Genomic DNA, 27,559 nt, shown 5'->3' with positions numbered 1-27,559 from the left:
AATATCCTTAAAGATGAAAAACTCATCTCTTCCATTTTTATTTGACCTTCTATCTCTAACACTCTCTATTCTAATTCTACTCTTTAAAAAAAGAAAGAAAAAAAAAAACTTGCCCCTTTTAGACTTGCACTCCATTCAATTGCTAACTACTTCTTGTCTTAAAGGGGTCATCGGATGCCCATTTTCCACAAGTTGATATTATTCTTCAGGGTCTTAATAAAAAGTCTATAATATACTTTGGTTAAAAATTCTCAATGGTTGTGTAAAACAACACCCTTTTTACCTTGCCAAAATAAGCTCTGCAAAAGTCATCTCATTCTGGTCGAGGCTGCTTTCAATGCAAATGAGCTCTGCTCACCCCGCCCCTCTCTTCTCTCTGTGGAGGGATGAGTGTGTTTACTTTAGTCGCGTTTAGCCGCTAAACTTGCTAACTAGCACACTAGGAGAGGCGATCGCAAAGATTCATAAAAACCCTTATACTCACTTCTGCTGTAAGTGAAGCTGGATCATGAATGATTCGCGTGAACATAGACGCATTTATGTAGATCGGGAGGTGCATTCCCTTCACAAACAAACGTAATATACTGCATCTTCAGCAGCTTAGATGTCGGGAGTAAATGGCGACCACTGTTCATTATTACATCCAGCAACACAACACCTCTATCGCTCAATCGGAGATATTCTTGTCTAACTTACATCCCTACTCCGGCATCGAAACAAAGAGGGCGGACTGTTACAGCTGATCTGAGGTAAAACACGCATATCAATCAACTATCGTGGGAGCAGCCTCTGTTGGTGTGACGGCACAACGACACGCATCTGAGAATGGCTCAATTTGAAAAAGGGGATAATATTTTTACAGATCAATTAAAAACCACTTCATGGATTTTTATCATTATAGGATAGATTTGTACATACACTGGCAACACACATTAATGTTCAAACAACATGTAAAAGTGAAATCTGATGACAAAAAACAACAAAAAAATGAACACTAGCTACTCTATTCTTTTTGTATTGTATGTATTTGTTTTTTTTTTTTTTAATTATTATACAATTAACAAAAAGCAAAAAAAAAAAAAACTCTAATACTATCTTACTCTATTATTTTTCTATTCTATCCATTTTCTTTTTATTATATAATTTATAAAAAAAAAAAAAAAAAAAAAAAAAAAAAAAAGCTATTTTGTTGAATTTGATTGCTTCCATTGTCCTCATTTGTAAATTTCTTTGGATAAAAGCATCTGCTAAATTGACTAACGTGAATGTAAAATATACTTCATTTACCCTAACTTGTTTTGCAAGGCCAAACAAGTAGGTCTTCCACATTCAGGCCTTGGCGTGATTGGAACAGCTGCCAAAAGTTTGTCTATACTAACAGGAAACAAATGAAAGGAAGTGATAAAAGCTGATGTTAGCCATTCAGCCAAATAAACAAGGGATACCCTCCAAAACAAGACGACTGGACAACATTTCTCAAAAAGTCTGAACAAGCAAAGTCCACTGAGAGTCATGGGTGTGAAAACAACTTGTATTGATTTAATGGAGAATTTAAGGAGCGGATGAGTACAATCTGCAAAGTCTAAAGGCCGAGATAAGAGGTTAAAAACGTCTTTTGTTTTTTTTTTTTATCTCTGACTTAGGGTTTTCTTAGAAGGCCACAATGTATATCGAACATAAATAGGACACATAAATGGCTGCTGAACCTATAACTCTTGAATGAACTGTAATGGTATTGTGTTCTGCGGTCTGTGTTATCCTGTAATGCAAAAAGGAGAGGCTTGGATTTCAAAAAAATATTACAGCAGACCAGTGATGATTCATTTTCCCTCATAAGCCAAGTATGCAACAAGAGCTAACATCGAGTCCAGCGCCAAGCTAATACGCCTCTACTGTCAATTTCAATGTTTCTGCCTCTTTTCTTTTAACAAATACACAAATGCAGTCAGACTCGCACGCCTCAGACGATACACGTTTATGCTATGCGACAAAAACCATATCAAAAGGTCTCGACAGCACCTTTAACAGAAATGCTACTTTGCTTTTTCCACCTACACTTCCATTTAAGGGCGAAAGAGAAAACATAATTATGCCCCCTTCAATAAAATGAGTCATTTCTTGTGTGGGGAAGTCTGTACAGCTGTCCCTTCATTACTAAATGGAACAGAGCGATGATCTAAAATGTAATTAAGGACACGGTGTGGAGCACATTTCAATGCTAGAATGATCCAACAGAGCCCATATGCTGAAGTGGAGATGAGAAGCCTGCCGGTGTTTGCTTAGCACATTCACGCTGTTCATGGGGACGACAGCAAAGCCTAATCTCACCTTGCGCTGATGGAGGTGAAATAAGACAGCCTTGATGTCGTGACAAACTGGTTTATGATAAAACATCACTAAGGTCGCTGGTAGGAGGACTGTAGAGCCATTCTGTAAACTTCAGTGAGTGCTTGTGAATATCTTTAAAAGGTCAGTATGACGGTCCAGCTTTTCTTTAGATAAGCCATGTCACCTTCAGGGCCATGCAAGTATCTTAAATCAACAGAATTGTTCAAAGTTTGATGGTACACAACCTTCTGGAAACATGGCGCAAAACATCCCGAGAGTAGAATTATCCTGTCATCAAGTGCCACTTCAAGTGATAAAATTACTCATACTGTACATATGTTACACTTAATGTGGCTTTGCAACTACAAATATTTTAGAACTAGTTGCTCTACCATTCCCCTGAATTAAAAATGCTTTAGAAGAGCTTTTGGCATTTCTACAACACCAGCCATGTTACGGGGAAAAAAAAACAAAAAACACAAACAACAAAAAAAAAAAAAAAAAAAAACAGGCAGAGGAGAGATCAGAAAATGACAGAAGGTAGATTAGTGGTTAGCATACATTAAACTTTGGATTTATACAGGTGAGGCATGTTTGAATCCAGGGTTAGGGTTGTGCGGGTCTAGTCAACTAGTCGACTAAACGGTACAGCTCCTACTAGTCGACACTGAAAACAATAGTCGACTACACGACAGAAAAAAAGCATGATTTTATCATTGAAATTGCCATAATTTTAACGTTACATTTAAAACATTTTAAACAAGTTAAAATTAAACGTCTGAAAAATACATTATTTTTAAAAGTTGTATGAGCGAAAACTACATTTTTACCTCAGACCTCGCATGTCCTTATAGAGACCTCATGACCACGCAAAAGACTAAAGTGTGGGATTATTTAGAATTAGAAGGAATCGGAAAAGTTTTGTGTAAACAGTGTAATATCAAATTAGCTTACAATAACTCTACTGGAGCGATGCATAATGGGCACGTCGTAGGCGTTAGCTTAGAGGCTAGCCAAAGCCAGCAAATGTCAATCACGGTATTCATGACAACCTGCCGCCGCTGTGATCCCGTCTGCGCCGTCTATTCCTCTAAACGAAGACCCAATTCGGTGGTTGTGCGGGATGTCCAGGGGCTTTCTAAAAACTCTTATCAGCTTGCTTTTTGTTTATCTCAGTGTGCCTGCAACTTCAGTTCCTGTTGAGTGAGTTTTTTGTAGTTCACCAGATCACGTTGATAATTTACTAAACAAAAACGCATGGTCTTCAGTAAATAAAATGGGCATTGCTGCATTGTTTTGTTTTTAAACAACACAAAAGCTGTTTTAATGCTATTCCTTGATAAACCTTTCTATTGTTTTTGATTTGTGTTTTAATATGTCGTCTAACATTATATGAAGATGAATAATTCCGTCAGGCTACTGATTGATTTTAGATTGTTCTGTATTTCCCCAGCTGATTTGAAAAAATAAGCTATGCAGTGGCTGACGTTGAGTCTATAACGACCGCCCAAAAAATTAAATGATGATAACGTGAGGCCACATATATATAATATTTACAGAGATTAGCTCATTAGCATTTTGATTTAAGTGTACTGACCTACTTTTGATATATCCATCCAAAAATTGGCAAATTCTGTGACATTCCACTTTTTTTTTTCCGCAATTCCGTTTTAATGACTGTATTCGTCCATGTTTTTTGCATAGTGGAAATAATACGGCCCCAAATCTGTATAAATTCCATGTGTCAGAAATGCATAAAAGTACCATGTTATAGGGATTAAAAAAAAAAAAAATTGTTAAAGAAATACTCTGGGTTTCGTTTGCTTGTTTGTTGGACTTTTAGCACCATGTCAGCAAAAAGGTTATTCTCATAGTGGGCACAGGGTATGTAATACAACGTATACAGTTTACAAAACTATGCGACGCTGGACCACAAAACTTAAGTAGCACGGGTACATTTGTAGAAATAGCTAAAAATACGTTGTATGGGTCAAAATTATCTATTTTTTATGCCAAAAAACATTAGGATATTAAGTAAAGACCATGTTCCATGAAGATATTCTGTAAATTTTCAACTGTAAATATATCAAAACTTAATTTTTGATTAGTAATATGCATATCAAAGAACTTCATTTGGACAACTTTCTAAGTGTTAAACATATTTCTAAGTGTAAACATATTTCTGAGGAAAACAGTAGTCTGATTGTACCTAAAGTGATGCATATGCCAGGTTAAATGCAAGATAAACTTAAGATAATATCATCTGTGTTATGCTGTTGATTACTACAGAAAACCACTCTGACTCACCATACATTTGACAAGAAAGTATATACATAAATGAGTAAACAAAATAAGTAAATAAATATGTAAAGTAAATTAAAATTAAATATGATTAACTAAAAATAAATCTGTAAATAAATAAAGTATCCAGAGCTTTGCTTGTATTTAACCCAAAATAGTCCTCTAAGAAATGAATATTTAGCGAATTTGAAGGTCAGCTGTGAAACCAAAGACTGAAGAACATTCCAAAATGTCTGGGACAAAGCAACAAAAATGCTTAAATTAGGACAAGGGGACACTGTTGGTTGAATTATCCAGAAGCAGAAACATCAAATTACCAAAATACTGCCTAGAAAAGCCTGTCCCCCAAGACTCTCTGCTTGAAAACCAGACTGGATGTGAAACCACAAAGCAGCGAACAATCACAGAGCTCAGTAGAAGAGAATAAAATAAATGGACCCATCTCAAAAGCACTGCATAATGCTGGCACGTATCTGAGGGTGGCACAAGAGCAGCCATTACTCTAAAGGAACTATGCAAAGCATGTCCGGAGCTTGCCGCAAATGCCCACGTGACCCGGCTGTGACGTAAGAGTTTGAGATTGTGGTCAGATGACAAGATGATAGCGCTTTTCACGTGCAAAGCACAACACTTCCCACAAACATAGCACCGTGCCTTCAGTGAAGTATGGTGGTGTGGAGTCATGCAGTGGGGATCCTTTTCAGCTAAATATTTCAACCTTTTAATGCTGAAAGGGATTCAGAAAATATGGAGCAGATTTCAATTTAATAGCTTCTAATATGCATCAATTAAAAGATCAATTCAGTTTCAGTGCTTTGAAATTAAACTATGCAAACAACTGTAATGTAATTCAGTTGGCTACATTTCTGAGTGATTTTGCAACATGTACAAGTGTTTCCTGCAGCAAGTAGTCATGTGTGTGTGGGTGTAGACCTTCACTGCTTCTTACCCTCAATAGGTGAAGTCTTGAGCCTGCGGCAGATCCCTTGCACGTCTCCGTAGCATTCTGCGATCTTGTTGACCGCCTCGCCACTGCGAAGCTCCATCAGCTCGCGGAGCTGCATCATCGAGCAGCCAAAGTCCCCTTCGTGGTCGACCTCGGCGACCGAGTTCCCCGGCGGGTGGTCTGCAGTGTTGTTAGCCATTTTGACTCGCTGAGTTTCAGTCACGCCTCAGGACGTTAGACTTCCCAATCGATCTGCTTGTAAACGCAAGACTGGGTGATGAAGGAATGCTTCAGGTAGGTGATACAGTGTTCCCAGGTTCAAGAAGTCTTTCTGAGTGTCGTTGAGCAGTACTGTCTTGAGAGCGAACGAGCATCAGAGGAAGCGTTTCTGAAGGGAATGATCCAGGTCAGACATGTTACCGCAGCAGCAAGGCATTAAAAGGATGTAATGTAGAGTCAAGACGTAGCACGTAGAAACTGAAATAGAGCACAAACAGACAGGGTTTCAATTATTTTGCAAATCAAATGGAAAAATGGCCTAATTTCCAAGCATGAACATTTTGTGACAGAACAGACAGGAAATGTTGACACACTCTAAATGACTAGAACCACTTGTGCTTGTGAATGAAGCATCATGCTGTGATAAAACAGTGGGAAAAAAACAAAATGTTATGAAATCCAGAGCTGCGTCTTTCTTTTTTTTTTTTTTTCCCTCCACACAGCAGTTCTACAAACTTCCTCATGCACTTAAACAATTGCAGTATACAGATACAACCCATAAAAGGTACCTAGTTTGCACATCTAATGGGAATCTCTCAGACTCAGACCCAGATTCTGTCCATCGTAGTCATACATAAATAATTAACCCCGGAGGAATCCACAGTTTGGGAGCAAATTAATGTGTTTGCTGTTTTGCCACCAGTATCCAAGCTCACTGAAGTGGGTAGGAGCAAAACATAGAGAGGTAGAAAAAGAAAAAGAGAGGGTACTGGGTTCAAAATAAGCTGGGGAGAAAAAAAAAAAAAACAACTCCACTCGTATCCGAGATAAGGGGTCTGTGTTAATACGAGATAGGGGAGCTTCCAACTCCGTTGGGTTTTCTTATGCACACGGAATATGAAAAATAGAGGTCACTCTTTGATGTGTGCTTGCAGTGATCCGAGATGAAATTTCGGACTGGGATTCATCTTCCAGCACTACGGCCAATTTCCCACTATCACACATGTACAGTCAGTGATGGTAGGCATGAAAAACGAAGCAGCGCATACTGGTAAGCCCCGAGGTGGATTTTAACCCAGATTGGATTACTGTCCAGCGTCGGTCAAGCTTCAGCCTCACTGACCTCTTAACCTCTAAATGAGGAGACATCAACCTCAACCATTAAGCTCAATGAGGTCAATAATTCTCACCTCTTTTTAGTATTATTTTAACCCTGGCACTTGAGGTCTCATCATAGTTTAAAGTACCTAAAGTGTGGTCTGATTTTAAAAACACATCCATTGTTCTACATACAGGCTAAGTGTGTTAGAGCAAACCACATTAGTCAGGTCAGAATACAGAAAACAGTTCTAACATTAGTACTAATGCAACAAATGTCTGTAAATGTCGAAATGTGTAAATGCCACAAGAACAAGCACTACAGTGTTTCCAAACAAATGTCATCCATTGCCCAAGGCATTGAGAGAGGCCATTACCAAGCCTTCAGATTAGCAGAGCACATAAAATGTTTGAGTGCTTCTGTGGAGAAGGAAAAAAAAAAAAAAAAAAAAAAAAACCCCTAAATCTATAAAGCAATGAGCAATGTCACATGTCATGCTAAAGAGGACCCACCCAAGTAAGTACATCTCTGATAATATGAACGGAAGAGTGTTTTTAAAATATTCTGTGGTTGCTTGGGTTTCCTTCCACTTAGAAATAATCACCAATATTCCATGCAGGAAGTCTAAAGTCTTGTTAAAACTATGATTTTTTTTATGATTCTTCTATTAAAAAAAAAAAAAAAAAAAAAAAAAAAAAAAAAAAAAGTTTAAAAGAACAGCTTTTATTTGTAATGCAAATCTTTTAAAATATTTAAAGTGTCTTCACTGTCATGTTTGATCAATTTAAGGCATCCCTAGTTTACAAAAGCAGTCTATTCATTTCGTTATACACACATACCGACCTTAAATATTTTACTTTAAATCACTTACACAAAATTAAGTCTAAAATAATTATCAAACCTTTATGTCTTCTGCAACAAAAAGAATAATCTGAAACACTACAATGGTACAAGGTTGAAAAAAATGATGACAATTGTCATTTTTAGGTAATGCATCCCTTTGAGTTCTCAAAACTCTTTTGATATACCAAGACAGTTAAATCCACTAGAGGAGGAAAAGCATCTTCTTACAGGGCTCCTAAGGCTCAAAAACCCCACCCCACATCAGACATTCTCTGCAGATCTAGACTCATGCGTTTAGTCAGACTGAGACATACAAATTCCCACAGTCTGTTTCTAATCCTGCTAAACTAGTTTTCTTCTCATTCCTGTTCTCCACTCACACCTTGAAACACCCATCCCAATGCCAGCCCCTGCAAAGCCCAGAACATCAACCCCTCATCTGCTTCACTAATATGCTTGCATATTGCACAAAATCTTATTCTCTTAAAAACATAATAGAACGCATGTACACAATTTACACAAGTTCTGGTTCTTAAACTGGTCGAGTGGTGAAGGTACAGAGAAGTTTTACTGACTTCCTCCTGCTCAGCTAGAAAAAGCAACAGCACACCTTTCCTTAACAAGCTGCATGTTTTGAGGCACCATTCATGTCTGCAGCACAAACACCTCGGGTGAGTTACAAACCAGAGTTTAATACATAGTTTTAGGAGTGTGTTCAAATTCCTAAACCCAAGTATAAGCAACGATAATAGTGATACTTGCAAACATGAATAATGCTTCTCGCAACACTGTGATTAACATGCCAGCACTACAATTAGCTCTTGCACTGTATGACCCAGGGTGAAAAATGCTGTTAAATGACGCTTAATGTATCCAAAAAACAGAAAAGACACAAAAATGCCTAACTCAAACACACAGTATGCATGCGAAACCTTGACACACTCTTTTACACAAAACAGCAACCAAGGCAAACATTTTCACACCTTTGAATGATTTTGCTCTTTTGTTTCTCTACACTAGAATTGGTGGATCAAGGATATTACAAGGTCTCTTTCACACTTATGAAGGCAAGCATACTTCAATTCGCGCACTGAATAACACTATCCAGGGTGAAGTATAAAGCTGTCAAATTGCAATTTTCAACAGCTGTAACTCAAGCAATCAGTGTAGTCCAGTAACCCAGTGCCAAAACCACAAAGCCATGCAAATCACTCCACCCTTTATCACCTCTGTAACATTGTTGAGATTCTCAAGCCGCCTTTTAAAGCTGAGGCGTCACCTGTGAAAAACCGTCAATATCGTACTATACAAGTGGATGGTACAACATTCCATGAAAATACAACAAGATAACTACTACCTGTTTGCCAAGGTCATACTGCTAAACCAATCTGACAACAGACCTTTTATGTGGACGGGCTGACTTTCGTCTAAGAGCGGTGCAATTTATCACGCAGTCCCTGAGGTGCATTTAACAAATCATTTTAAATGCTCTCTTACAATGCATTTAGAGGATGAGCTCAGCTCAAAGAGCAATTTGCATGCCTCAAAATGAAACAGCGGCAGGCTGATGCAACAAGGCCTGGCATATAAAACCAGCATTTTCGTTTTGAGCGTAGATTTGGTGAATGTGCAACCAAACAGGTCCAAAGGTTGTCACAACACGCTTGGCCGTTTAATATATGTAAAAAGAAAAGGCTTACTATGGGCCAGTCCATGTGAGCACAACTTAAAGATTTATGTCTATTTTTGTAAGGTTAGGTAAAAATATTTTCCAACTCATATATTTTCCAATTAATTATCATCTTTATTTGAATGATCACAACTTAGATTTTTCCAATTCAGGCTGCACAAAAATAAATACAACGTGACCAGTCCAACTCTCAAACAAATTCCTTTTGATGAATGAATGACTCTTATGATTAACTTATTTAATTTATTTATTTATATTTATTCTTGAAATAAAGCTGAAATAAAATAAATAAAATAAAAACAGATTAAAAAAAAAAAGTGGCAACTAAGTGAAAAGTTAAAACTAAAACTGTAATAAGAGCTATAAAGAAATACAAGAAAAATGACAAATAAATAATATAATAGTTTTTAAATACCACTAAATTAACAGTGCAGGGCTCTACGGCACAACCATTTCAGTCCCATTTGCGACTGAAAACTACTGTGTGCGACTATGAAAAAATATTTAGGAGCACCAGCGTGACTCACCCGATCAGCACATGTGATTGCGCATATTGTTTTTGCAACATTGAGTAATGTATCACAGACATATCTCACGAATCCTTTCATAAACAAAGTCTAGAGAGAGTGTAAATAAGAGATTCATTGTGCAGTGTAGAGAGCTTCATTGATTATAATAGAACTTTGTGAGATTGTGATGAACTAAGATGAGTGACAGCTTTTAATGATTGAAAAGCTTGGAAGAGCCAGGAAATTTTTTTATTATATGTGACCCTGGATCACATAAGGGTCTTTTTTTCAAAATTGAGATTTATACAACATATGAAAGCTGAATAAATAAGCTTTTCATTGATGTATAGTTTGTTAGGATAGGACAATATTTGGCTGAGATACAACTATTTAAAAATCAGGAATCTGAGGGTGCAAAAAAAAAAAAAAAAAAAAAGATAAATAAATAAAAAAATAAATTAAAAAATTTTTAGAAAAATCACCTTTAAGGGTGATTTAAAGGTGATTTTAAGATTTTCTTCAAATAATGTTCTTAACAATGCATATTACTAATCAAAAATGAGGTTCATACATTTACAGTAGGAATTTTACAAAATATCTTAATGGAACATGATCTTTACTTAATTTCCTAATGATTTTTGCCATTAAAGAAAAATCAATAATTTTGACCCATACAATGTATTTTTGGCTATTGCTACAAATAAACCCCAGCGACTTAAGACTGGTTTTGTGGTCCAGGGTCACATATGGGGTAATTTTCAGTTTTGAGTGAACTGTCCATTTAAATAAGTTTGAAACAATGCCAATTTGCAGCAATCAGAGAGAACTGCTTTCAAACAGAAGCAAAAGAAAACACTTTAACCGAAATATTCCCAAACAAATACAAAAAAATGAATTAAGCCAGACTTTAATAAAATCTACATCAACACTCAGCCCTAGTCTATTTATCTATTTCTACTTATGTTTGTGTTTTTTAAAATATTTCAGCCTTGTTGATTACCCAAGCACTCACAACGCAATTATCCTTGTATAGCCTTTTTATTTTTATCAATACGCCTTGGCACAAACTGTACATTAAAAAAAAAATCCAACAAAAAACATCAAGACCATGTCTAGGGAGGAGTTGAGTGACCTCACTTCCTACAAATAGGTATTTATCTATGCCTTCATCATGAGAGCATTCTCCACGACCTCATATGAAGCTACAAACATCTGACTGCAAACGGATAACACAATGGCCTGGAGGACTTCTTGCTGTGACACACTCACTTTACTATAAAAAGTAGAGCCTATAGAAAGTTCATTAGCAAACATAAAGTCAAAATAGATTTCAAAGCTCATTTGAGTAGCGATGCTCTACATAAATGCATTTCCACCCCGCAGCAGTCACCAAACACATGGTTAAACAAAAAGGGAGGTCGGCGTCTGCTCAAAATCTCAGCGGTGGAGGAAGAGTGTGGCTGTGTAAATGGAGAAGAGGGTGCACTAAGTAGTTCACACTCCGCATCCCAGTGTGAGTGTGAGGAGGATGGTAAGACACTGAGAGGATTAAAGCATCTGAGCTCAGGCTGAACGTGTGGATCGAGCTGGAGAGGATGATGAAGGGTGGGGAGCGGTTGCGGTGGTGATGGAGGGGGACCGCCGAGACACAGGCGGGGGAGTACGAAAGTAGGCGGGGACATCCGGGTGAGCGGAAGATGCCAAAGTAAGAGAGGGAGGAAGGAAATAAGAGCGAGGCATTGCTGTGAGATTAAAGCGTATGAGCAGTCACTGGTAGGCAGCAGATGTAAATCATGGCCACATCTGTTTCCTCCGCTGTCCTGCAGCAGTGGTGCCAGCACAGGCCTTTAGGCCCTGTATCCGCCTCCACTCCGCTGGGGCTCTGCAACACCGCAAACCCTGCACTGCCTCGCCACCTCTTCAGTCTTTTTCTTTCCTCTCTCTCTCTCTCTCTCTCTCTCTCTCTCCACCCTCTCACTCTGTCTGTCGGGTTTTTATGAGAGTGACTCATCAGTCTACATTGCATCTGAAAAGTTTGAGTAAAACATGCAAGTTAGTGCACATCTGAAAGAAGAGAAAACATCTTGGTTCCCTGCAGACACCGCCGTTTTATACTGTCAATGTCTAAAAATGACAATACGTTCTTCTTCAGTGCTGAAATGTCTGCCGAGCGCAGTCTGTCGGCCATTACCAAAAACCCAATAATGCTAGCTTTATCGTTTTAGACTGAGTGTGGCAGTTTTTATCTGCCTTTAATCAGGAAGTGAATTAAATTAGGCAGCTACGTAATTCACCAATCAAAAGCGTGTGGTAGAGAGTGGGACGGAAGTCTCGACTTTTTTTGCATTTTAACTAAATATGGCTACAGGGAGATGCAACGAAGCAAAGTAGGCCAGTCCAAGCCATCAAAGCCGGAGGGACAAATCAAACAGTCTGATGCACTCCCAATAATTAAAGGCGGAGCACCGGATGGAGACAGCTATTAAATTACCCCTGAAAGGATGAAGTTCAATTCAGGTGAGGCGGAGGGGAAGCCGTTTACAGGAAGTGCGCTTTCGAGCATCGGCTTCGTTTGCAACATCCATTTGGATCAGGGAAATGGCTTGGAGGGCTCACAGACATCCAGCAGCTCCCTGGGGAGAGTGAGACAAATGGTGCGCAAATAAACAAACCACGCCAGCGACTTGTGAACTCTCATTTTGTAATGTTGGAAAAGCAACAGATGCCCACACTGACTACGCAGTCATTTTTAACCCTCTAAAGACAGGTCAATAGCACCTAAATGCTGGATGTCATCCCTATTCCCCTATCTAACTATAGCTGAATGTCGCCGGACAGACAGGTCATCCGTCTTTGCTTCCCTTGACTCCTAAATTTCAGCTTTTCATTCATCAGACGCCTCTGGGTCCCTGACAGGGAGAGCGAGAACCAAATAAGCCGTGGCTGAAATAGATGGCAAGGAAGCTTGATCGGAAAAAAGCATGATAGTGGATGTGCATCAAAGTAGACAAGGTCTTTTTTTAGAAGGTATGGCTGCAAAGCGACGGATGCTGAGACATTTTGACTGAGAGGTGAAGACAGCAGGATGTGAGATGGAAAGGAAGGCATGCTGAACAGACAGATGGGGTGTGTAGAAAAGGAAAGGAAAAAAAGGACAGAAAATGATTGTGCTGGATTGTGTGTGTGTAACAGGGGGCGTGTAATTGGATGCGGCCGGGAGCGAAACACTCTGTCTGTGTGTCGAGGCGTCGGCCTGTGCCCACCCTCCCTCTGACTGCAGCCACACCTGCCTTGCATACTAAAGCGGCAGAATGCGGAGCCTGGACCCAGCTGCTCGCTCTGCACCAATCCAGCCGACTCACGCTCACTTGCTGCACACACAAAAAAAAAAAACCTTTAACTGAAAGGAAGTAACCCACCATCACCAAGTTGTGACATGCCATTTAGTAGGACATTGTATAGTCTTTACTAAGTTATGCGTCCCATAATTCAAGGTTGTAGCATACTAAAGCCATATAATGCAACTATGTATATACAAGAACGTAGTATGAAGGTACTGCTCCAAGTTGCTGTAAAACAACAAACAGCAGCTGACTTCAACAAGGAAAAAATGTCTGCCAGAACACTATTTGTAAGAGAGTACCACACCCCCTGTGAAACTAATGTATTTTTGCTAAATGAAGCTGCAAGTTCAACAAACAGCTCTCACATTAAGATATAGTTCAACTTATATATATATATATATATATATATATATATATATATAGAGAGAGAGAGAGAGAGAGAGATAGATAGAGATATATATAGAGATAAATGCCGCTTCAAAGGACTCTAAACGATCCCAGCCGAGGAAGAAGGGTGTATGTATATATGTGTATATATATACACATATATACATACACCCTTCTTCCTCGGCTGGGATCGTTTAGAGTCCTTTGAAGCGGCATTTAAGACATTTATATTAGGGCTGGACGATTTTATCGATTCTGCGATATAAATCGATATTTTTTTTCCAAAGAAAGTATCGATTTTTTTGCCGCGAGTATCGATACATACGTCCCATTCAAATCCCCCGTGTTGTTTACCCCCGTTCGCGTTGCAGGAAGAGCGATTTGGTCAGCCAGCCGCTAGTGTTGCTGTAGAGCAAGTTACCCGTACTAACTTTACACAGACGCAGATGTCTACCTCTTCCTGTTTACCAAGTCAGAGCGAGGATATTCAGAGAATGGCGGCGAATATAAATCCAGCACCCACCTACTTAAAAGCAGATGTGTGGGAGCACTTTGGTTTTAAAAAAAAGAAGGAAAGCAACGACTTGGATAAAAGCATCGCGGTTTGTAAGCTATGTGGCACTAACGTTAAATATTCCGGCAATACCACAAATTTACGAGCGCACCTAAAACGTCACCACCTGGACAAGTTTATGCTTACGGAGGACCCAAAGCAGCAGCGGCTTGTAAGCTTGTAATCTACAGTTTGCACTGTTTCAATAAATGGAACTAATTTTCTCAACACATCTTTGATTAATTTTGTCCAGCATTTATTTTGCAAGCTGTCTGATGTTTTTTGAGTTTATTTCAATTAATTCAATCCAAGTAAATGAAACACTCACAAGATGTCACCAAAATCACTCTGTCTCTTTTAAATCTATCAGAAAATGATGTAAGCGTATCGAATTATATAGAATCGTATCGAATTATATAGAATCGTATCGTTGGCTAAATATCGTGATATATATCGTATCGTGAGCTGAATATCGTGTATCGTATCGTATCGTGACATTAGTGTATCGCTACAGCCCTATATATATATATATATATATATATATATATATACACACACACACATACACACACACACACACAGTACTGTGCAAAAGTCTTACGCCACTAGTATTTTCACCAGCTAAAAAATGGTTTAAAGTAAGTTATTGCTATCTTTTGCTGTAGTGTGTCAGTAGGAAACATCAGTTTACATTTCAGACATCTGATCTCACCATCATCCAGTCTGTCTCTGGAATGACATGAAGAAACAGAATAACCGAAACAGACTAAATCCAGAAGAACGGTTTCAACATCTCCAAGATTTTTCAAATAACCTACCTCCAAAGCTACCTAGGGCAAAAGCTATTTTAAATGCAAAGGATGGTCACATCAAATGCTGATTTATTTTAGTTAATAAAAGTTCATTGATAAAGAAAATCTATTTATGATATTGTTTTTGACAGCATCCTCATTTTATGTGCCTAACTGTCTAAAAATTTTAACAGTACTGTAGCTTTGCAGGTGTAGGTCTCTTAAAGCATCTTGGAGATGTTGCCACAGTTCTTATGGATTTAGTCTGTCTCTGTTTTTTCTGTTTCTTAAGACAGACTGGATTGAATGATGGAGAGATCAGATCTCTGTTTGCACAAGGAGTCTGACAACAGCCTGTGCTCCATACAAAAATCTCAGTGGATTATTATAATTAATGGCAAAATGAATGTTTAGAAATGTAAACTGATATTTCCTTCTGACACACTACAGTAAAAGACCGACTTTAACTGACTTTAAACCATTTTTTAGCTGATGAAAATACTAGTGGCCAAAGACTTTTGCACAGTACTGTATATATATATATATATATATATATATATATATATATATATATATATATATATATATAGATAGATAGATAGATAGATAGATAGATAGATAGATAGATAGATAGATAGATAGATAGATAGATAGATAGATAGATAGATAGATAGATATAGATATATATATATATATATATATATAGATAGATATATAGATAGATAGATAGATAGATAGATATATATATATATATATATATATAGATATATATAGTTTATGTAGTTTAAATGCAGCTTCAAAGGACTCTAAATGATCCCAGCCGAGGAAGAAGGGTCTTATCTAGCGAAACGATCTGTCATTTTTTTAAAAAAATAAAAATTTGTATACTTTTTAAGCACAAAAGCTTGTGTAGCACAGGTTCTACAGTCTACAGACCCAGAGTTTACAAAGCGAACGAAAGACTAAGAAAGTGCAAAGTCAAGTCAAACGCTGTTTACAAACAAAAAGGTACAACGTGTCGGACGATTCCGAAGTTGTAGGAGAAAATAAGATGGAGATTTTTTTGCCATACTCTACATTTTAGCAGGAGTACACAGTCGATGAACTTAGACGTGATTCATAGTAGTGATGGGAAGTTCGGATCATTTTACCGACTCAGACCTTTGAGTCTCGTTTAGAAAAACGAACAAATCTTTTTTCAAATCATTTCGTTAATTTTAGCAAAATCAGTGTCACGTGACAGCTCCATAAGATGAACGAATGACTCAAAAAACCCGAAGACTCGAAACAGGTGAACTAATTCCAGTACAGAACCTAATAGATGACTCGTTCTTCGCGAGTCACTTTAAAGATTTGTTTAAAATGAACAAATTGTTCAAGAACATCCAGTGGATGCGCATTCGAGAGCCTGTGCTAGCACAAGCTTTTGTGCTTAAAAAGTATACAAATTTTTATTTTTCAAAAAAAATGGCAGATCGTTTCGCTAGACAAGACCCTTCTTCCTCGGTTGGGATCATTTAGTCATTTGAAGCTGCATTTAAACTACATTTCAGAGGGGCACAATTGAAGATTTCTTTACGACTGAAGACAGAAAGACACGAACATCTTGGATGTTCAAATTCAGCAATTACTCTTTACTTAGAACACATGTTAGGGTTCTTTGGAGATATAATGTTCTAACAAGCCTGCTAGATCAATTACCAAAGAAGAATGTCAAAATTATATAGGAAAATACGATTTTATCTTATATTTAATTTATTATGAAAAAGAGTACACCCTCCTGAAAGTTATTAAAGGGATAGTTCGTCCATTTAAGACATGAAGTTGTATGCATTCCTTACCAGCACTATAGTGTATACACGCTGACCCACTCTGTGGTCACCTCCCTGGTCAGAGTTCTGGCCACTGGAAGTTTTTCAAGAAAGTAGTCCCGGTTAGTTTCCGGGGCCTCAAAACTGTGCGTTTTTACGTGAAAAAATTATATGCGTTTCAAAGCTTGATTAATTTACATCACAAAAAACACTCCAGACAAAATTCATACCTCAGTTTTAATCTGCACTATTTTCTTTCCATTTCCATCAATCCGCGCTGCTGTCAACGTCAACAGTGCGCACGTTCCGATCAGCTGTTCCATAGTGTTTACACACTCGAATGACAACGACGTAAAAAGTAGAAAATTAACAATGGTGCGAACTTGTAAATTCCCAAGTTGTGACCACAAGAATGTGCCGGGATCACCGTTCAGATTCCATCGTTTTCCTGTTTCGGATATAGCTATGAGACAGCTTTGGCTGGTTGCCATCGGCTATTCTGCGGGAGCTAAAATATCCAGTATCAAGGATTTTCGTGTGTGCAGTGCTCACTTCAGCGAAGACGATTACATCCCCAACCAAGGAGGAAAAAGCAAAAAACGGATTTTATATATAGTGCACAGCATACATGAGTACACCCTCTCTGAATAAATATAAACAATGTTTTTTCTTGGTGATCACTAAAATAATTACTGGAAAAATGGCAAAATTTAAATGTATTAAACATATACTTAATAAAAACACAAAATATAGGCCAGTATTTTCTGTAAAATAACTAAATTAGCCAATTTTGTTTAAATGAAGGACTGCAGAAATGAGTACACCCTAGATTTAATTCAGAAAATGTATAATATACTAGTACATAGTATGTCCACCAGAACTTTAAGTATACTGTTCTGACCCTTCTTGGCACTGAGTGTACAAGTTTGTGACACAATGCGTATATATATATATATATATATATATATATATATATATATATATATATATATATATATACACACACACACACACATACATATATATATTTATATCACACAGATAGATAGATAGATAGTATATTAAAATCTTGAAATAAAAAAAAAGAGAAGTGAAAAGATGACAAATCAGGAAATTAGAATGATTTCTGAAGGATCATGTGACATTGAAGACTAGTGTAATGGCTGCTTAAAATGTAACCATCATAAGAATAAATTCCATTTTAAAATACATTTAAACTAAACATTTTACAATAATAATAATAATAATTTACAATATTACTGTTTTACTGTATTTTGATCAAATAAATGTAGTTTTGGTAAGCATTAAAGAAACCTCTTTCAAAGGGACACACACACAAAAAAATCTTACTGACCCCAAAATTCTCTACTGCGAATTATAAATATGAAACATTACATGAGGGTTAGAGCATGCAACCACCCACCGAACACCAAGAATTCCCTAGCAACTACTCAGAGCACACCAGCAACTACATAGTAACACACTAAACACAAAAAAAAAAAAACCCACAATCAGAAGCCCTAGCAATTTTGCACTGGACAGCAGCACTCACAATGTCTTTTACTGTCCCTTCTACTAGAAATGGACAACGTCCTGTTTATGTAGACTGGATGGGGTGAGAGGAACAGCCACACCCATCTCCCTCGTGTACATACTGTGAGTGTATGTGTTGGGGTGGTGGGGTTGGCACGAACACTGATTCACTGCCATAAACAGCTTGGCTGCCTGGAAAAGGCCACACCCTGTCTGCAGTCACATGACCCAAGGGAAGTAGGAAATCCCTTACACAATCTCAGAATCTCTCATAGCTCGCCTAAAAGACAGAAGCAATGGAAAATGGGAGAGAAAGAGTGTGAGAGTGTGCGTGTGGGGAGGGGGGGGAGAAGAATGAAGGGTGTTTTGGTCGGGAAGGGAAAAAACAGACAAGAAAGCAAGCGCGGTTACATCAAAAGATTCAGAACGCAGAGAGTGTGTCTAGGAAGAGAGTGAGCTGTTTTTGCGTTGTTGTTATTTCATGAGCAACATGCTGAATTCACTGAGGCGTCGAGCACAGATAGCGAGTGGCGTACCAAATCTTTGTGTAAACAACCAGGTCGGTAGAAAGCAATTAAACCCACCATTAGCAGAGCGTGGGTAGCAGGAGATATCATGCCACAGGAGCGCAAGTAAGAATAAAAGACACAAATCAAACATAGAAGAGAAAAATAAATAAATAAATAAATAAATAAATAAAGGCAGCCAAAAGGTCTGGGGGTGGGGTGAGATGGATTGCATACAGGTGCAAACAAGGCAAAGGCGCCAACTGTTTCTCCAATGCTGAACTACACTCACCCTGTAAAACTGAGAAAAGAATTTGCTTTGCAGTCTAACACATCTTAACCATACACAATGTGTTAGAATTTCAGTAACATGTCATCTAAGATGTTCATGCATGTCTTTACTAGTCAAAAAGACATTAAGGTTAAGGAAAACATTCCAGGATTTTTCTCCAATATAGTGGACTTCAATGGGACCCAATGAAGAATTTATATTCTTTCTAAACGCAAATGCTCATCTTGCACTAGCTCTGCGATGCACGTTCACAACTTCACGCATTAGGTTATCACGTTGGAAAGGTCACATGTGGTTAGTTTTTCATCTGTGTACTTCGGTTCAAAAAGGTAGAGTAGAGCATCTCATTTCATTTTTTCCTCCAACTTCACAATCATCCGACACTGTTGTTTTACCTTTTTTTTTGTATATTCTTAAACGCTAGGTTAGTACTTCTGCCTACATCACAAACTACCTTTTCAACATGACTACATAATGCGTGAAGTCACGGTTTTGTTTTTTTTTCTTTTAAAGAAAATGACCAATCATTTCACTAGATAAGGTTTTTTCTCAAAAACCTTAATTTCTTTTCAACTAAAGACAGACAGACAGACATCTTGGATGACATAAATGGATGTAGAAATATTAAAATTGTGTTACCAAGGCTGCATTTATTTGGTAAAAACAGTACTGTGAAACACTACGATTAAAAATAACAATAACATAAAATATTAATCTTTTGCGACATTATGTCTTAATTTTTGATCAATTAAATGCATCCTTGCTAAATAAAAAAAAAAATATATATAAGATATTTCATGCATCCCTAAATTAGATTTTAGGGTAGACAATTTTACCAGCCTTTATGCTGCAAAATTTAAACCCAGTGACTGACAATGGGGGGGCCGGAGCTATCTGACAAATGGCAAAGGAGTGAGATTAAAACCGGCAGAGGCAAGCTGTTCAGAGAGCCCAGAAACCCTAGTGGCACCCTACCTGACAAAACAGTGTTGCTCATCACAGTCATGGCAAATTAGAACAAAAACTCTGAATAACACGGAAGCTCGTCACTTCATCACGTCGTATCTGATGAGTCACGAGAATTTAACCTCATGCACCAGATATGGACCTTGCAGACAAGTTAGTCTGTCATTTGCGAGAGAAGAGGGGCACATGCTGTGAAAAGAGAAACAAAATCATGCACAATCATTAGAAGCATTAGTGGTAATGAACCTTATTAAAACTACCATTACAGTCTGCAATATGTTTTTCTGTTCCTGGAGCTACAAAAGCCCCTTCACTAGCCCTTGAGAAGAAGTCTACCCAGAATTCAAGGGTCTCTCGAAAGAAAATGTATTAATTTTCACAACAATAGCACACGAGCTCGACTAATAGGCTCTCACAAGATGGCAAACACTGTGGTCCTTTCTTGTTTTTTTCCTATACCCACAGACATAATACAACCTGAGCCACAGGTCCCCTCTGGATTCTCTGGCTGATGGAAGAACAAACAAGGTTGAATGGCAGAAGAACAGGCCTCAAGAAAATGAACACCATTCTGCTGAGAGCAGGAGACTTGAGCCCATGTTTTGGGCACTTTCTGATATCACAGACGATGAGGACCTAGTCACACCGTCTGTGGTTGCTGGTGAGATGCTTTCCTTTGTAAATTAGCCACATAAGACATACAAGAAAAGGGAAAAAGGAAGCAGAGGAGATCAGTCATGTTCATCGACTCCTCCCGGCACACAGCGCTGGTGCATCTTACCAAATTCATGAGGCCTGTGACCTGCATCAGGCATGGACGTGGGAGGACAGAACGGGGTATTCCTCAGGGCAAGTACGCTCTGGAGCCGAGCATCAACATCTGACTATAATCCTATTGAATGAAATCAACTCTGTGATAACTTCAGTTCTTTCCACTCTGCTGCCGAGATAAGTTCTGAGGGTAAGAAACACTACATCTAAATCAAATAGAAAGTCAGTAGTGGTTGCTTCTGAGAACTGCGGGTTTTCTTTGGAGAGTAACATAAATCTAAATTACTAAGAGGCGTTTTTAACCTTGAGCTCTGGACCGGCTCATATCGATCAACAGCAGAAAACGAATACCAGTCTTGGTGATTTCTTCCAAGAATTCCTCAACAGCTTCTGCTGACAGAGGAAAATAAAATAACTTTGCTTAAGAATGCATTGTACCATTCATTGTGTGAATGCATTGCTCCTAATATTTGGCCATTTTGAGAAAGCGGCATGGTCTGGGCAGTCAAAGGGTAAACAGACAGTGTTTTATATAGGAACACAGAGAACATTCAAACGTCTAGGGTCAAGTTTTTTTGGTTGTTTGTTTTTTGTTTTTTTTTTTTAAACTCTTTCCCTGCCACTGATGTTAGGTAGGAGGCACTATTACACATCCTCTGAAAGAGTACTGAATGTCTGGATAAAAATATAAATATAAATGAAAACTGCCTAATGTAACCAAATGAAATGGTGACCCAGGAACTGGTATAGAACCATGCAAGCCTTAGGGGTGTTGATGGACGCAATCTGTTCTATCTATGTTTCGATCATCGATCTGAATTTGATTCGGGCGTACTCTTTGACAAAAACAATTTTCTTGGCTTTTTGTTTAAAATGTAGCTTTTAGTTTTTGTTTTCAATCAAATCAAACTTACCCATATTCAAGTGTTGATAAAAACTAAAAGCATAAAGCTATAATGAAACGGAGGTTTTTGTTTTTAAAGCAGAAGCTCTGATCTTTCCTTTGGCATATTGCATATTCAGACATTCATACAACAAAATATTCTGAGGGCCATGAAAATTTTGTGAAAATGATCAAAAATGCTGGCAGTGCTTGGCAAACTTTTATTTAAAAATGCTGCCGGGGAAAGAGTTCATATAATTTGATACTTTTTTTCCCCATCAGGGATGCATTAAAATGATCAAAAGTGACGGTTAAGACATTTAATGTTACAAAAAAGATTTCTGTTTCAAATAAATGCTGTTAAGAATCCTGAAAAAAACTGTTCAGCACAACTGTTCTCAAAACTGATAAGAAGAAATTCTAAGTTTTTTGAGCATGACACACTAAAGACTGGAGTAACGGCTGCTGACCATTCGGCTTTGCCACGACAGGAATTAATTACATTTTAAAGTATAATAACAAAAGAGCAGTATAACAGCACTTCCCATAATATCAAAGATCTATAACGTGTTTAGTCACAAATTTGAAAAAATAAACAAAGATGGACATTAATAAACTGATTCAATTTGCAAACTCTCTGATTAACCATTTCTACATTAAGTATATCTTTTTTTCTGCATTAAGCATACATATTTAAGCAAACATCAAATTGTGATTGTGACATGCCTTGATGCCTTTCAATCTTCCATATACTACTGCCTGCTCAGTTTTTCAGCTTTTGGACGCAGCTAAAGCACCAGGCTCACCTGTCAAATCATCATGAAATCTAAATGTGAGCTATTTTTAATCTCACCTCTAATTATTCGATGAAATGGTTAGCAGAAAAGGTGATAATTAGACACATTACGACTTACATAAGCACTTCAAAACAACACTGAACCTTGAGAAAAAAAAAAAAGAAATAATCACAACGATGGGTTTTAACGCTTTGCAAAATTGCTGGCATCCCAGCTATCAAATTAAAGCACTCATGTAAACGGTAAATGGACTAAACACTGACATTCCTTGCGATATTTTTAGAAAGCTTTTGGGTTTATGCATTAGAATGTTATGGAAACGGCCATGTAAATGTTCATGCAAAATGTTGAAAACACTGCTTTGCAATCGAGAATGTGGGGGAAAAAAAAAAAAAAAAACCCATGGTGGTCCAACTTCTCTCCTGGTCAGTCACCAGCCCACCAACATTGATTTCCCACCCCCATGCCCTCTGAATACCAACAACATCAAACAAACCGAGAATAGTTGCACAGTGTGAACACTGCAGGGCAGCCGTCCCAAACCACTGCCTCTGCCCTGATCATGTGTCTATTTGATAAATACTTCAGTCACTGAAGCTGAGAGAAGCAAATGACCAAGGAGTACATGTGAAAAAGCAAAGCTCTGTACTGCAGAGAGCGAGGATCATTTTTAACACCCCGTGACTGCTTAAGTCATTGTGAAACTTATTAACAACAGCACCATTACACCTCAGTCCATCATGTATACTGTTCTCCAGAAACATGAGCAAATGCTGGTCAAGTTTCACCAGACCATCTGAAAATACAAAATACAAAAGTCAACAGATGGCCAGACCAGACAAAGCGAGTGGTGTCGGAGGTCTATCCCATTGTCATCAGACTGATCAGATGTCAGTTCGAGAGTCGGGGGGCAACGGGAAGGAAGGGCAAAGGTAGACGTATCAGCCGTTCTGGAGTCATGGGAAGTTGGGCATATTCAGGGGCTGGATGTGAGCTATTAATAAAGAGACGATGAGTGTAAAGGGAGGGGATTCCTGAATTACTGACTGCACTGGGTTAGTTATAGCATGACTCATGGCAAATACTGGTGTCCGATTAGGCTCTGGACAACTAACGCTACATGAGCATGCCAACATTTGAGTTTTTTTCTTTTTCAACAAGTGTATGCATGCTACTCAGAAAATGTTCAGGATTAAATGGGTGTGTGAACATACAAGGTTTGACCTTTTAGATACATTTGCACTGCACACGGCTGTGGACCACTACATATTTCTAGCATTAGACCGATTATCAGCCAATCCCATCTTGAGATTATCTATGTCAGCTTGTCCACTTGACTAATAGAAGTGCTATTCTGCTCATGTAATGTTTCCAAAAAAGTAAATAAAAGTAATTAAGTGTGAAAAAAGGTGTCCACTTAATTTGCAGCTATGCATAAGCTTCGTTTCAAATAATTAAAATGTTTCAAAGCATTTGAAACACTTACACAACTCATGCTCACTCATTTAAACTAAAATAAAGCAACATTATAAGATAATTTATATAACATCACTTTAACATTTTACTCAAGCTGGTCATTGTGTCTGAAATGCCACTCATTTTATACTAATTACAATATCATCTCTCAATGGGCCTTTTTTTAATTTCTGGGTTTGGAAACTTGCTCCAGCAACAAAAGAAATTCACTATTGTATTTCCGCTAATATATAAAAGTGGGGGAAAAAAAAATAGAAATGATTACAGCAGTCAGAAGAGAATAAAAAGTCAGTTTTACAGCTGCATTAGAAACCCCATCACAACAGTGTTTATTAGTTTGTCATAATTTATTGCAAAGAAAATATTACAGTGGCATAAATATGCACTAGATTTTTTGCTTTTATAATGGAAAAGCTAGATTTATGATGTTAACTGTGGAAATGCAACAGCAGTCAGTGAAATAGGTCCATCATGCTGTTGTACGGACACTGAATATCTGATATTAAGTACAACAGCTCTCGTTTGTATAATACTGCTTGGACATCTGCCATTTGCCACCCTGCACTCTAGATATCAGTATTGGTTATTGAAAAACCCATATCAGTCCACCACTAATTATTAAAGAAGAAAACTTCATAAATACAGAAGCATCAATAGCCTCTAATCGCCACACATGTCCAATAAATTGGTAGCAGTAAAGACACCGTAATACTTAGTAAAGAGGATTAGTACTTTATACAAATATAGCACATTCCTCAAGATCTGAATCGTTCCCAACTTCGGTCACAGCAGATGTTACGACTGAAATAAAACAGCTGGGACTATGCTGACTGGAGATTACTGGTGCCGTCTTTTTGAGCCTTGCATTTTTTCTGTGGAGAATATTGTAATTACTATAACAAATTGGTGGTGACATTTATGCACTTCTTAAACAAGACAGGCATGTTTTGGCATCTGCATCATGGGATTCTCTTAAAGTCACCTGGAATGCCACACAACAAGTCTGGAATTGTATAGGAATTTCTGCACGTACAAATGCGTGAGAGTGTTTGTTGTAAGAGTTCAGCTCTGCAGACCCTAACCAAAGACTGAAATCTAATTCCAGGCATTCCAGTCCCGTCTTGCAGTTCAGAAACCAGCCAAACGCAAAGACAAGCGGACGTATGCTATTCCAAACTATCAATCAAAACAGGTCGAAGCACACAAAGCACATTCCTGCAGTTCCATTGTGAGAATTTTTAAATTGCTAACTACAAATCTGATGAGGAAAACTTTCCGCACACCAGCATGTTCTCTCTTCCTCTTCCTTCCCTCTTCTCTCCAGCCTGGGTTTTGTACCAGTCAAAGAAAAACGACTGTGTTTGCTCTTGTGCCCGTCGTTCCAAGCCACTCCCAAAAGACTGCGTGGACCCAGCCTCCACAGAAATTATTCCATGCTGTCAGCCGGCAAGAAAGAGGGCGTGTTCAGGAAAGAAGGAAGGAGGTGGTAAAACACTACCTACAGAGCAAGGGAAAAAAAAAGGGAGACGGGAAAAGGAAAAATTCCAAATGACTTTAGGGAAACTTAAATACATTGGAAAATAAACACCACCCTGCTCTCATGTAGGCGGTGAAGTGGTTGCATGATATTTCTTGTCTAAAGCTATATTTGTCAACCACCTCCATGCTAATGACATATTCCACAAGTTTAAACCCAATCCTAGGAAAAAAAACAAAACAAAACAAAAAACAAAACAAAACAAAATAAATAAATAAATAAATATATATATATAGCAGCCGTGCGGATCGGCCATCCCAGTCACTTTTATTGAATTAACATCTTGTCACTCTTGTGACCTTTGCGTCGAGAGTGAACCTTCTTGATGTGTACTTGTTACAGAAAATTGACTGCCAGACAGACTGGATGAACTTCAGATTCATTAAACAAAAAAACAATCAACACACATGCTGACATTCACGTTGTGCAAGGGCTGAGCGGCAGTTGAGCTTTAAAATAAAACGCCACAACAAATGTTGCATAACCCCCTCGGCATCCCTGCTATCCCTTAACTGAACACACACACACACGTCTGGTTTATTATCCTTATGGGGACTCTCCATATGTGCAATGGTTTTTATACTCTCCACACTGTATTTTCTATCCCCTTACCCTAACCCTACCCCTAAACCTAACCCTTACAGAAAACTTTCTGCATTTTTACTTTCTCAAAAAAACTCATTCTGTATGATTTATAAGCTTTTGTACCCATGGGGACCTCAATTTAGGTCCCCATGGTGACACTAGTCCCCATGACTCTGTGTGTATTCAGGTTTAGGTCCCCACAAGGATATAAAAACAAGTCCACACATACAAACACACACACAAGCAAGCAACAAGCCTCAGCAAGAAGCAGAGATAAAAGGCGTCTAGCGCAAATGTTTAGTATATGCTGAAATAAGAACTGAAACCTTCATAAGCTATAGGATCTCAAACACCAGCTGATGGATGGCTTCCTGCATTTCAGGAAGTGTTCGAATACAAATTAGAGGCCAAACTCTTCGGTAATAGTACTGACAGATGACTTGCATGTTTCGCCAAAAAGGATAAATCAACATGACCTAGTTCGCAGTGTGGCACTTCTCCTAACAGCTTGACATTGCGCCATCTCACCTGAGTGACGACTAGGAGAGCTTTGAAGTGAAGCGCTTTGAAATGCAACATCAGATGCGAGGTTTCAGGTTTTTTTTAATTGCCGAGTTGTGTTAACGAGCAGCAGTGTTCACTGTGTGGTCTGTGCTCTTTTTATCAGGTAAAGGGTGAGGCCTTCAACAGGTAAGTCAAGTAATCAGAGTAAAATCATCGCACTGGAATGACTTCCGGATACCTAAGTATGAGTTTGCATATGCTGTGTTAGCATGATTTATGGGGCTTTGAAAAAAAAAAAAATTGAGGAACTGGGAGATAAATAGCAAACTAACCTCAAAACATGCACAGCAGAAATGAACAAATAAATGCTGAGAGTAAAGAACACACATGACCTTGTGAAACAGAAATACAAAATTAAACATTAATTAAAGCCTGAAATTAACAAACAAGCGTCTACATCAGTGGCTCTCAACCAGGGGGCTGCGCAATTCTCAAGGGGAGTGGGGTTCTCAGTAACATGAACGCAAAATAAAATCATTAAAAAAAAAAAAAAACACCCATAATTTTGTGATTTTTAGACCTGGAAAAGCCTAATTAATAATAAATGAATACAATCTTAAAGGAGAAGTCCACTTCCAGAACAACAATTTACAGATAATGTACTCACCCCCTTGACATCCAGGATGTTCATGTCTTTCTTTCGTCAGTCATAAAGAAATCATGTTTAAGGAAAACATTTCAGGCTTTTTCTCCATATAATGGACTGATATGGTGAAAATGCAGTTTAAATGCAGCTTTAAAGGGCTCACGTTCTCCTCCAACTCATCCAAAAAAAAAAAAAAAAAAATCATCCTGCATCGCTGCAAAAATACTGACCCAGTGTTTACA

The 27,559-nt window shown here is 38.0% G+C and overlaps 1 protein-coding gene across 6 annotated transcripts in view; it reads right to left on the bottom strand.

Annotated features, from left to right (window-relative positions):
• atp2b4 (ATPase plasma membrane Ca2+ transporting 4) overlaps nt 1-27,559 on the bottom strand; it is a 97,571-nt gene that overhangs the window by 55,739 nt on the left and 14,273 nt on the right. For all 6 annotated transcript variants that reach the window (XM_051123514.1, XM_051123513.1, XM_051123508.1 and 3 more), the window contains exon 2: nt 5,579-6,052. In XM_051123514.1, the coding sequence (XP_050979471.1) occupies nt 5,579-5,774 (196 nt within the window). In that variant the 5' untranslated portion in view covers nt 5,775-6,052. The remainder of the gene's footprint in view (nt 1-5,578; nt 6,053-27,559) is intronic.

Source organism: Labeo rohita, chromosome 11, assembly GCF_022985175.1.
Source record: "Labeo rohita strain BAU-BD-2019 chromosome 11, IGBB_LRoh.1.0, whole genome shotgun sequence".
NCBI classification, from domain to species: Eukaryota; Metazoa; Chordata; class Actinopteri; order Cypriniformes; family Cyprinidae; genus Labeo; species Labeo rohita.
The sequence above is the reverse complement of the archived record's forward strand: the minus strand, read 5'-3'. Positions and strand labels throughout refer to the sequence as shown.